General features: G+C 49.6%; 3 protein-coding genes across 7 annotated transcripts in view; 2 read left to right on the forward strand and 1 right to left on the reverse strand.

Annotated features, from left to right (window-relative positions):
• The window catches only part of LOC146631384 (reticulon-3-B-like), a 5,572-nt gene extending 3,820 nt beyond the window's left edge, over positions 1 to 1,752 (forward strand). For 2 of the 4 annotated variants that reach the window (XM_085356525.1, XM_085356528.1), the window contains exons 3-8: positions 1 to 34; positions 103 to 241; positions 747 to 816; positions 891 to 937; positions 1,012 to 1,070; positions 1,212 to 1,534. The exon at positions 1 to 34 is cut by the window's left edge and continues 23 nt beyond it. In XM_085356525.1, coding sequence (XP_085212651.1) covers positions 1 to 34; positions 103 to 241; positions 747 to 816; positions 891 to 937; positions 1,012 to 1,070; positions 1,212 to 1,263 — 401 coding nt within the window. In that variant the 3' untranslated portion in view covers positions 1,264 to 1,534. The other 2 variants (XM_085356526.1, XM_085356529.1) reach the window with 1 other exon arrangement.
• Positions 1,753 to 1,949: 197 nt separating this feature from the next.
• acyp2 (acylphosphatase 2, muscle type) lies at positions 1,950 to 3,567 on the forward strand. Its single transcript, XM_085355353.1, has 4 exons — positions 1,950 to 2,102; positions 2,186 to 2,202; positions 2,305 to 2,414; positions 3,086 to 3,567. Exons 1-4 carry the CDS (start codon positions 2,006 to 2,008, stop codon positions 3,198 to 3,200), a joined length of 339 nt encoding a protein of 112 aa, XP_085211479.1. The 5' UTR covers positions 1,950 to 2,005; the 3' UTR covers positions 3,201 to 3,567.
• LOC146631386 (signal-induced proliferation-associated 1-like protein 2) overlaps positions 2,568 to 12,040 on the reverse strand; it is a 42,662-nt gene continuing 33,189 nt past the window's right edge. For both annotated transcript variants that reach the window (XM_085355352.1, XM_085355351.1), the window contains exons 16-20: positions 5,954 to 6,140; positions 5,767 to 5,886; positions 4,595 to 4,658; positions 4,441 to 4,522; positions 2,568 to 4,363 (exon numbers count right to left, since the gene is read on the reverse strand). In XM_085355352.1, coding sequence (XP_085211478.1) covers positions 4,235 to 4,363; positions 4,441 to 4,522; positions 4,595 to 4,658; positions 5,767 to 5,886; positions 5,954 to 6,140 — 582 coding nt within the window. In that variant the 3' untranslated portion in view covers positions 2,568 to 4,234. The remainder of the gene's footprint in view (positions 4,364 to 4,440; positions 4,523 to 4,594; positions 4,659 to 5,766; positions 5,887 to 5,953; positions 6,141 to 12,040) is intronic.

Consider the following 12,040-nt stretch of genomic DNA (forward strand, 5'->3'; position numbering starts at 1 on the left):
CCGTCCAGAAGTCCGATGAAGGTCATCCATTCAGGTAACCCGGGTGATTTGATTCTAACCTGGCTCTAATCACTCTAACCTCACTAGAGCTCTCGTCTTCAGGTCTCTGTTGGAGAGGGACATTTCCGTGTCCTCAGAGTCAGTTCGGCAGCTCGCTGACCAGTTTCTGATCCACTTGAACTGGTTCAGTAATCAAACAAGGAGGCTGTTACTGGTGGAAGACCTGGTCGACTCCCTGAAGGTCAGCGTGTGTTTTTATTCTGTGTGTTTGTTTGTTGTGTGTATTCTCAACTTTATCTATCCACGAGGCCAGATAACACACACCAAGCACTTAAACTGCAGGAATGTCTAAATTCAGATAAAGCTGAGGTTACTGTACTCGACCCTAAAAACCCAGAGTCCTGACAGGGACTAGAAAGAGAGAGCAGATTTCTCCTGTTTTGGCTTCCTGTTAAATCCAGAATTCAGAATCCTGCTCCTCACATACAAGGTCTTAAATAATCAGGCCCCATCTTATCTTAATGACCTTGTAGTACCATATCTCACCCTATTAGAGCAAAAGGGAGTTTTTCCTTCCCACTGTCGCCAAAGCGCTTGCTCACAGGGCGTCATATGATTGTTGGTTTTTCTCTGTATTATTTAGGGTCTTTACCTTGAGACTGTTGTGATTTGATGCCTTATAAATAAAACTGAATTTTGTGTATTGTTTGTGTGTTTGGTCCATGTCTTTGTTCTACGTGTTCCAGCTGGCAGCCGTCACCTGGGTGATGACGTACGTTGGTGCCGTGTTCAATGGCGTCACCATCTTGATCCTTGGTGAGTTTGTTTCCCTCTGAGCGAGTTAAATATCAGTCTTTCTGATCTCCGATTGGTTGTCTCTCTGTGTGCAGCTGACATCATTTTCTTCACTACACCGTTGATCTACCAGAAGAAGAAGGTAAAGACACACCTGGTGTCCCTGTCTTCTGCCCAGTTTGCTCCGTGCTTAGCTCAGAGTGTTTCTGTGTTCAGGCTCAGATCGATCGTCACGTTGAGGCTGTTCGGCTCAAACTGGAGGAAACTCTGCAGAGGTGAGGTCACGGGTAATCAGGTGTTCATCATGTTTGGCCTCACCGAAGGTCAACTCTGATCTAAATGCCTCACTGAGGTCAGAGGTGAGAATCTGACCTTCATTTCTGCAGCACCACTGGGGTTTGTAATGTTTGTCTCAGGTGTCCATGGTCCACAGGTAACTGCCGTCTGTCTCACCTGTGCACATGCTGACCTCAGATCTAAACTCAGTGTCTGTCTTAATTGAACCAGGTGAGCTCTGTTCTACCTTTATGAAGAGTCGGACTGAACTGAGCATGCTCAGTGTGTTCATACTGTCTGTTCCTAATGTGCTTGTCACCTGTCTATAGTTAAAGTCCACAGTCGGGTTGCTGATTGATCATCCATGTTCAGTTTCCACGTTAACACAGATGAGCCCACCTCTAATCTGCAGGTGTTCACATTATTCTGTCCAGACAAGCAGCTGACAAGCGTCCTGTGTCTGTTTTCAGTCTGCAGGATAAGTTACCTGGCGCTGTGAAGAAGACCAAGGTTGAGTGACACCTGAGATGTTGAAGCTCTGCCCCCTCCTCTCATTGGCCTGTTTGTCTGTGACTCACAAGTCTTTGAATAAAATCAGACTGACGAGAAACAAGCCGTGTGTTTTTATTCTGGCCCAGCGTCACCAGTCCTCACCTGTCCAAGCCGTCACGTTCAGTGGCGTGGGCGTGGTCATGTTTACACAGTTACTTCCTGATGTTTGGACAGGAAGCAGCTTCACTGTTTCATGACAGCGAGGAAGTCATGGAACTGTGAATTTTACTTTGTTGGAAGTATTCTGTAGTATAACTACATTGTGAATGCCCTTCAAAATAAAGATCACCATGACTGTGACCAGTCAAGAGTGATGCTTTTATTTTGAAGGCTTCTGAGATTGGTTTAAATATCAGAGATAAAAATATCTCGCTGCGCAAACATGATTCCGTGTGTGCTTTTACTTTGTCTCCTTCACGCCATCATGGCTGAAAACAGACTCGTCTCCGTGGACTTTGAGGTCTTCGGGAACGTGCAGGGTAGGTCGCCTGACACGTGACGGCGAGTTTGTGTGTTTTTTGAGGTTTTACTCGCTGACCCTGTGTTTGTTCTCCATGTTCAGGAGTGTGCTTCAGGATGGTGAGCTTCCTCTTTTCCTTCACATTACTGCTGTTTTTGATCAGGATGTACCATGGAAACGTGTCACATGACTAAACGCACACACCTGTGAATGTGTGCCAGTACACGGAGGATCACGGGCGCAGTCTGGGGCTCAGCGGCTGGGTGAAAAACACCAGACAGGGCACTGTGATTGGTCAGGTCCAGGGACCGTGGGACAAAGTCAGTGACATGTGAGTCTGGCTGACCAATCAGAGCCTCCGAACACACACACACACACAGATATATCCTTTAATGGATTTTTATTTGAAAATGTCAGTGCAGTATTACAGCTCCCATAATGCTTTGCAGGTCTGTGCTGTCCTCATTTGCCTCCTCCTATGACCTGGCTATGACCTCACAGTCAGAGCAGGAGGAGGACTGAGGAGCAAGGAGCTGCAGGAGCATATTCGGAGAGGCAGGGCCACAGTTCTCCTAAACTACTTGTGTGTGGCAGTGAAGCGCTCTGATACGATCACATGACTCTCACCTGTCACATCTGTGACATCAGACGTTTACATTAAAATCAAGCAGGTCCTTAAACTCTTTATGCCACAACTCTGTCACTCACTGGTGTGATGGGAGGGGCTAAAGAGGTGTCAGTGTGTAGTTTGTGAAATGACTCCTCCCACTCGTGTTGTAACTGTCCTGTGATATAACCTGAACTCTTTAATGAGGATGGGGTTTAAACACAATTAAGCCCCTCCTACTAAGTGATGCCAGTGGCGTGGGCTGTGTCTCTGTCAGGTGACCTCATTGTGATGAAGAGGAGCGCAGTGTTTCTTTATTCACTGTGGGGTCAGAGGTCACTGAGAAATACCCCGAATGTACTAACTGCACTCTTCTTCCTCCTCCTCTTCCTCAGGAAGCACTGGCTGAAGAGCGTCGGCAGTCCGAGTTCCCGAATTGATCGAGCCGTGTTCTCCGACGAGCGAGACATTTCCAAAGTGGAGATCCACGGGTTCTCGACTCGCTACTGAGCACGCTCACACACCTGATCTGCAGCTGACTCCAAATCTGACAGTATTGATTATTGATTGGTGACATCACTGTTTCCAATGTTTAATATGATCAGAGAAATAAAGTGTAAAGATTTACTGTTGCCATGGTGAACAAACTGAGTTTTTATTACACAGCTGCTTCCACCAGGGGGCGGCCTCTGGCAGCTGATTGGCAGCTCCTCCTGAAGCCCCACCGAGTTTATGAAGTCCACAGACCCGGAGGCTCGGTCATGTGACCGCTCAGGGCCCACTACACGTTTACCTTTGCTCACCTTCATCCACATCAGGCCTGCAGCCAGCTTAAACACATGCGGCTTCACAGCGCCTCCTCAGGCTGCTCATTGCTGACCAAATGAAATACATATTTTTTATATACAGATATAAAAACGATCGACCTGATGAAAATGTTTCTGAGTAAGAACCTTCTATCTGTGAATGCTGCTGTACTTACAGTATTAATCACATCATCTCCAGGAAAACTAGGCCAAAAAAGTAAATTCTGATGTAAACCTTTATAAAAATAAAGACACGTAACAGCAGAAAGAGAGCAGGATCTCTTTGCACATGAAAGAAGAGTTTTGGATAAATCAGCTAATTCTGTATCAGCTGATTCAGCTTGGATCAAACATCTGTATGATCCACAGTCTGAAGAGAAAACATCCTTAAACATCTGCGCTGAGGCGTTTAGTAAAAGCTCATCGTCGCCAGCTGACAGAGGTGGAGGCGCACGGAGGTCAGCTCCTGCTGCGACTAACTCACTGCGCCTCTGTGTGAAAACAAATAACAGCAAGAATCATAGAGAGGCTCCGCCTACTTCCAGGTAGCCGAAGAGGACTGACGAGACCGGTCAGCCGAGCTGTGACTGATCCCATCAGATCACCTCATCTTCATTCAGCGTGCTGCTTCGTGCTGTTCGATTGTTCTGCTCACGGTTCAAACTCTTCGTCGTCACCACGATCCGCTGCGAGTCATGTGACACAGTGCTGACTGTTCAGTAAATGCTAGTGGTGTTACTATGGTAACGAATCCTGGCACAGCATCCAGGCAGCGAACCTCCTGATGTGACTCTCCTCCTGCAGGCGGTGGTTTTCCTGACGGAGGCTCAGCACCTGCTGCTGCAGCACAGCTTTGTCCCGCTGCTCCTGAACACAACATGGACACAAGTCAATGCGATGATGTCATCCGCTTGCCTCCATGACATCAGTTTAATGCGCTTTACCTTTAGCAGGTCGAGCTGCAGCTGCTGAAGAATCTCTTCCAGTTGGAGGACTTCACCTGAGAGGGAGCGGGCTGTGATGTCACTGAGGGAAGGGGAGCCGTGATGTCACTGTGATGTCAGCAATATTACACGGAAAATAAATGAGGTGTCTCACCTGTCCTCCAGGGCGGAGCTCTGTGATGTCACCCCCAGTGTGCGTTGTGTCTGATTGATGTCCGCTGTGAACAGGTGAACAACCAGCTAACTAAGAGAGGGTGGCGGCTTCGCAACAACAGACAAACAACAAACCAGATGTGACCAACGGTGAGTCATGTGACCACAGGAGGCGGTCCTTAAGTAATTTTGCCTGTAACAAGCAGTTATTTGAGTTCCTGTTTCCTGCCTATCAGCTCGAAGTGGTCCACCCCTTCTGCCATCTCCGTAAATTAGTTTCCAGACGGTTTGGAGGATGCTGAGGGTTGCTGAGGTCCTAACTGATCTCTGAGCTTTAATCTGCTCCTCGGTGAAACCAGGAGCCCTGCTCAGTTGACCTCACTGACCTCTGGGAGTGTGCATCATTACCAGGTCAGAAACGCGACACATTTAAGGACCTTAAAATCAGTTTTCAATAGCGCTGGGAGCAAAGAACAGGCACTGTTTCTCCTTCACTCACTATGTATTAACAGACCTCTCTGCATTGAATCATATCTGTTATTAACCTCTGTCTCTCTTCCACAGCATGTCTTTATCCTGTCTTCCTTCTCTCACCCCACCCAGTCGCAGCAGATGGCCCCGCCCCTCCCTGAGCCTGGTTCTGCCGGAGGTTTCTTCCTGTTAAAAGGGAGTTTTTCCTTCCCACTGTCGCCAAAGTGCTGCTCATAGGGGATCATACGATTGTTGGGTTTGTCTCTGCATCTATTATTGTAGGGTCTACTGTCTCCTTGTGATTTGGCGCTGTATAAATAAAACTGAATTGGATGGAATCTGGAGGTTAGAGACTAACTAAGGTGGCTAGAGCTCAGGAGATACAGCAGGTCACCTACTAATCGCAAGGCTGGAGGTTCGATGCCCATCTGCTCCAGTCTATGTCTTTGGGCAAGATATTAACCCCAATTTGCTCTCTGTTGCATCCATCGGAGTATGAACATGTGTAAATGTTAGATAGAAAGCATTTACATAGAAAAAAGGTATTGTGCAACTGAGGCAAGTTGTGTAAAGCGCTTTGAGTGTCAGAGTAGAGAAGAAACAGTCTATCTAAATCTGTCCCAACGAGACAAGAAAGCCTCATCATAATTTAATCCTCCTTCCATCCAGGAGTTTGATAAGTTTGAGTGCAGTGACTGTTACCTCTGAAGGCTTGAGTGCTCTCCAGGTGAAGCCAGTCCAGCTGTGATGAAGCTCGTGGGAGCGGCATGTGTTTAACTCCAGACCTCAGAGCCAATAAGCTGTCAGAGTAAGAGCGGTTACCTGTGGAGGAAGGCAGGTGAGTGCTGACATTGACTTGCATTCTAAAAGTCAGAGAACAGGTACTCACTCCTCTGTAGCGGCAGTGGCAGTTTTCTGCAGATGGTGGGTGGTAGCGTGCTGTTGATACGTGGGGGCAGGTGGTCCGACGGCAGCTGAGAACAGCGAAACAAAATCCCGTACAACATGTCACGTGACATCGTGTGGGTCAGACATCTCCATGGAGACGGAGGAGGAACACCAGGGACTCTGATGGGCTGAGAGATGAGGGATTGGTTGTTAGAATGAAAATAAAGTTGGTCAGAGGTCAGGGTAAAGTTGCAGTCAACGAAAACTGGAAAGACCATAAGTCGGACTCGTTCCTGGTGGGCTCCGCCAGGGCTGCCTTTTTCACCGATTCTGTTCATAATTTTTACGGAAAGAATTTCTAGGCGTAACCAAGTGGCAGAATCTCAGAATCTCATCTCTGCTTTGTGCAGACAAAGTGATTCTGTTGGCTTTATCAGGTGATGGCCTCCAGCTCGCACTGGAGTGGTTCACAGACAAGTGTGAAGCGGTGGAAATGAAAATCAGCACCTCCAAATCTGAGGCCATGGGTCTCACCTGAAAATGGGTGGAGCTTTCCTCTCCTCAGGAACTCTCTGCAGGAGGGGGAGATACAGGAGAGGTGGAGGAAGATCTCAGCCTGGGCGTCTATTGTCTCATGTAGTCTGGAAGATGAGTGGATGGTGGGGTGGGTGCAGTTTTCTCTGTGGTGGGGTTGGGTGGACTGTCCCGGGCTCTGTGGGGCCGGGGGGCGCTGCGGCGCTGGGCCCCGGTCTGGATGGGCCTGGGCCCCCTTTCCCTGGCGGGTCGCGGAGTATGGGGGTGCCTACTGGGGTCAGCGGGGGAGCTGGCCCTAGGGAGGGGTCACCTGCCCCTCCCTTCCTTCCCTCTCCATCTCCAGCTGCCTCCCTCTTCCCGCTCCACCACAACCACCCACACATGCAGGGCCTTGGAGTAGGGGTATGTCACCAGGGTGCAGAGGAGGCTACCCCCCCCCCCCCCCCCCCCCCTCTGTCCCCTTCTGGCTGCCTCTGCCTCAATTTTATCCCACAACTTAGACATTCACATTACTCACACTCTCATTACACATACATATAGGATCTTGGGGGTGGGCACGATACACGGACTCCAAATTACCATCAGGGTGTACACCCCACCCCTGGCATCGTTGCCCACCTCTCAATTTTAAATACACGTAGACATTGAGGGCTAGCAGGAGGGACTATGCGCTCCTGCTGCTCTCTGGCAGGTAGCTCCATGCCCTCCTGGGTTTTAAATGCACCTTAGAACACACATGCATCAACACTACAATGAGCGGGTGGAGGGAGGTTTGGAGGCCTATCTCCCCCTACCACCACTTCCCCTGCCAGTGGCGGACTCCCTCAGACATCGGTGCGTTGGTGGTTCTTTGTGTCCGGGGATGGGCGTCCAGGTACACACCGGCTCACTCCTTGGCGGCCGCTTATCGGGGCCTGGAGCCTGGGGCTCGCTCGGGCCACTTCGGAGGTGGGGTGCCCCCGGCCTCTCGGCCTGGGGCTCGGTCACTCAGGCACAGCTGGCTGCCGGCGGAGCTCACGGGCGCGTCACTGCAACCCCCCCTGGCTTCTGCTCCGCGGCTGCTGAGTGAGCCCTCATCTGGGACTCTCCTCAGCTCTTTCTGGGACAGTGGCGCGGCTGCCCCTCTGTTGGTCTTCCTTGGTCTCTTGTGTTCTGGGGGCCTCTGGATGTCTGGAGTTTTGATCTCCTCCATACCTGCTTCATACCCTGGAGGACGGGGCTGTGGCCCCCCCACACTCCCTAGCAGATCGTTACATGGAGAAACCTTTGGAATGCAAGCATGCTGATCCACACAGGTGTGCACACAGGTGTACACACGGGTATTCACAGACGCGGACTACAGCTTTCTTGGCTGCTGCCTCAAAGCACATTGTGCGCTGTCTATCTTGCGTGCTGCACAATATCGTTTATTATTTAGTATCTACTGATATCTACTGCTAGCTAGTTTATTGTGATGGTGCTGTTTTTTAGTATGTTGCACTTTGTTGTTTGCTTTCTCTTCTGTTTTTTTTCTCCATACAGGTGACCCAGGTGTTTTTTTTCTTTTTTCTTTTTTTTTCTTTCTTCCCCCCCTTCTCACCGTCTCTTCTCCCCTTTGGTTTTCTTTCTCTCCCTCTCTTTCTTTCATTCTTTCTCCCTGTCCTATCCCCCAGTCATGTCTGTCCCGTTTGTAGCAACTGAAAATAAAATAAATTCATAATTATAATAAAGGTCAATCAAATGGACCAATATGGCAAGGCCATGATGATCCACTTGGTAAAATAAATCCGCTTGGCATCTTTCTTGGCCTTAAGACAACAATTCTGATGGCTAAAGATCCAAACGGGACACAAAAAAAAAAAAAAAAAAAAATGGGTGGAGTGCCCATTCCAGGTCAGGGAACAGTTGCTGCCCCAAGTGGAGGAGTTTAAGGATCTCGGGATCTTGTTCACGAGTGAGGGAAGCAGGAGATTGACAGACGGATTGGTGCTGCAGCTGCAGTGATGCAGACACTGTACCGGTCTGTCGAGGTGAAGAGAGAGCTGATTGTAAAAGCGAAGCGCTTGATTTACCGGTCGATATAGTGTTTAGATGAGATATACTCTCGTCTAGAAGAGATATACTCTCTTCTAGACACTCTAAACTCACACTGGACACACTGGAGAGACTATATCTCTGCGTTCCCCCGGACAATCTAGCGGAAGTGCCTAGGGAGAGGGAGGGTCTGGGCTTCTCTGCTTGGGCTGCTGCTCCACGATGCGGCTGCAGAGACGTAGAAGCAATTGGATGGTTGGATGGATGGAGTTTTCAACCTGATTGTGTCACCTAGTCAACTAAATAGATCAGCAATCAATTATAATGGGACAACTATGAATCAGTGTTATTCTAGTGTCATGACTATGATATCATCAGGTTTCATTAGTATTTTAATGCTGATTCATTGAGGTTTCAACCATAATGATAATTCAGACAAACATCAATTCAATGTCATCTTGCTACCTGGGTTACCTTCAACATGTGTTTATGGGAAAGTTTAACAGGTTGTGCTTCAACCTGTTTCTAATAATTAACCAGAGATGATGATCATTATGATGATACGACAGGAGCAGCCTTAGTAACACCAACCAACTATCTTCTTATGGCCTCTGACAGTGGACTCATCTCTGTGCTTGTCTTGCTAGACCTTAGTGCAGCGTTCGATACTGTTGACCATAATATCCTATTAGAGCGATTATAACATGCTGTAGGTATTACAGGTACTGCACTGCAGTGGTTTGTATCATATCTATCTAATAGACTCCAGTTTGTGCATGTAAATGGAGAGTCCTCTTCACACACTGAGGTTAATTATGGAGTTCCACAGGGTTCAGTGCTAGGACCACTTCTGTTTACATTATACATGCTTCCCTTAGGCAGCATCATTAGAAGACATAGCATACATTTACACTGCTATGCTGATGACACCCAGCTCTATCTGTCCATGAAGCCAGATAACACACTGTCATGGTCCTGGGTCATTTTGACCCAGTGTTCTTAGTTTTTCTGTAGTTTTGTATTTTGTTTCTTATGTCCATTGGATTGTTTGGTTTGGTATTTGGATTCCCCCTGTGTCCATGTTTTTATTGTGGTGTTTGCTCTGGTACCGTGTTCCCATCCTATGTGTTCTGTGTTCTCCTCATCCCCTCGTATTCATCCTTCTTCTCTGCCTCTCTCTCTGCCTCTCTCTCTCCGTGCTCATCTCTGTGTACTGTGTTGTGTTTAAGGTCCACATCTTGGTGTCAGTATCGTCAGTTTCGTGTCCTCCCTGCTCGGCCATGAGTAATTGTCTTCAGCTGTGTTCCCCGTGTGTTCCCACTTCCCTCGTTACCTTCTGTGTATTTATGTCAGAGTGTCCCTTTGTTCTGTGTTGCGTCGTCCCTCTAGGTTGTGTGCATTTTCCGTGTCTTCCCAGCGCCTCAGCTTTTAGTTGCTCCCAGTATAGTTTTGTATGACTTCTTATGTTCCTGTTAATAAAGACCGGCCTTTGAGTTCATCCCCGTGTGTCTAGAGCCGTGCATTTGGGTCCTCCCTTGCCTTCACACAGCCGCCGCATGACAGAACGACGCAACCACGAAATGGACCCAGCAGGCTCCGCCCGTGAGGGAGATATTCTCCGTGTACAGAGTCTGGTGCAACGAATAACCCACGCCTCGGACTCACGGACAATTTCCGTCGGACTTAACGCCATAAAGGCAATAATCGAGGGAAACCCTTTCCTTCAGCAGCTCACCTGCTACGAAGGCTTTATCGACGAATTGAGCCGAGCTAAGGAGGCATTACAAGCCCGTGAGCTGGCAGACAGTGTCCGTTCCTGGGATTCCACGCCACAGCGACTGCAGACGGAGATCTCCGCCCATCAGCCGCCGCAGCAGCAGCAAACTAAGCTCGCCGCGACGGTACCGCAGCAGCAGACGGGGCTCTCGGTGTCGCAACAGCAGCTGCTAAAACGAGAGGGTTTTTTGGCGCCGCTGCCGCAGAGCCCTTCTCCATCCCCTCTCAGCTCTGACCGTCGCTCTCCCGCTGCTCTCCTAGCAGCGATGTGGTCGGATGATGAAGAGGAGACCGTCACCCCCGCATCATCACCGGTTTCCCCCGTCACCTCCGTTCCCTCATTAAGGAGGAGACGCCGTCGCCGGTCCTCTCCTCAGTCGGATTCCGGGACTACTGGGCAGCCGGCTGGGGTGAGTGACAAAGACACTTTCTCTGTTCACTCTGAGGCTAGTTCTCACTACTCTGAATGCAGGAATGCAAACTCTGTGACTCTTGCCGTAGACGCTAGAGGCTCACGGTCTGTAAACGTTGAATCTGAACCTGAACTTCTTATGAACCATTGTACTGCCCGGAGGGTCAACTCAGAGACAGTTTCTCCTACGTTTGGACTCATATTCGAGAAAGATCATCCTTCGCTAGTGTTTCCTAGGTCTAAAAACTCGAAGTCAGCATTTCCTGAGTTAGAGACACCTGTTTCTGTGCCCTTTACCTGTGTGTCTGCTGAGGATGATTGTTTTGCAGTTAAGCTCACCCCTGGGGCTTTACTACCTGCCCCCTTAGATGGTAAAACAGTAAAATCCACGACTGTAAATGTTCCTGTGATAGCTCGACCCCAGCTCGTTGCTTCTGAGCCATCACCCCCGGGGATTGTCCATTCTGACGTATGTACTGATTCAAATGTTCTTGAGTCAGGGGGCTCTACACCCACCACTGTTTACCCTAAGTTTACTGCTTCCGGCGATCCGGTGGTAAAAGACTTTGTTTCATCTGCCTCTCCGGTGCACAGACCTATGTTTACATCGGCTATTAACCCCTCCTCTGTCAGTATAAGTACGGTTAGCTCCGAAGAAAGAAGCTCTAAGACTGTTGGTGCATCAGCTGATCACATTTCTCTAGAGTCTGTACACACTGAAGGTGATGCATTAGTGCCTGTAAGCTACAGCTTTAGTACACTTAACGCTACGAAGTCAGAGCGCTGTTCCTCATCCGCTCACTCAGGGCAGGGAATCGATCTCTTGCAGACTGTTCTTTCTAGGCCCGCCTCCCAGGCCCCTTGTGTTCTAGGGATAGCTGCGGCCCAGCACTCACCTGCACCTGTCTCAATTCCCCAGGTGAGGGGGGCTGGCGCCCAGCTGGTCCCTGTTCCGGTTTCCGGGTCAACTGAGGCTCTGCTGGTCCCTGCACCCGTATCGGCTCCTCGGGTGGGGACAGCAGCCGCCCAGTCCCTGCCGAAATCTGTGCCAACCGCTGAGGTGGGGCCCGCCAGGACCCAGCCAGTCTCTGCACCTGTACCTACTCCTCAGGTGGGAGCGACTGGTGTCCAGCAGGTGCCTGCACCTTTCAACTGCGTTGTAGGCCCAGGGGAACTGACACTGCCACCTGTCCTACATCCGCTCCCACACCCATCATTGCACTCAGCTGCACAGGATGCCCCTCAGTCAGTCATTCAACCCATAACCCTGCCATTAATACACTCTGTAGCTGAGCCATTAGCCGCCCGACCCGCAGCCACTTCAGCCACTCCTCCACCCGTCACACCTCCACT

Source organism: Diplotaxodon limnothrissa, linkage group LG6, assembly GCF_057381915.1.
Source record: "Diplotaxodon limnothrissa isolate DT_005_m linkage group LG6, D_limnothrissa_male_GT1.1, whole genome shotgun sequence".
Classification (NCBI taxonomy): Eukaryota; Metazoa; Chordata; class Actinopteri; order Cichliformes; family Cichlidae; genus Diplotaxodon; species Diplotaxodon limnothrissa.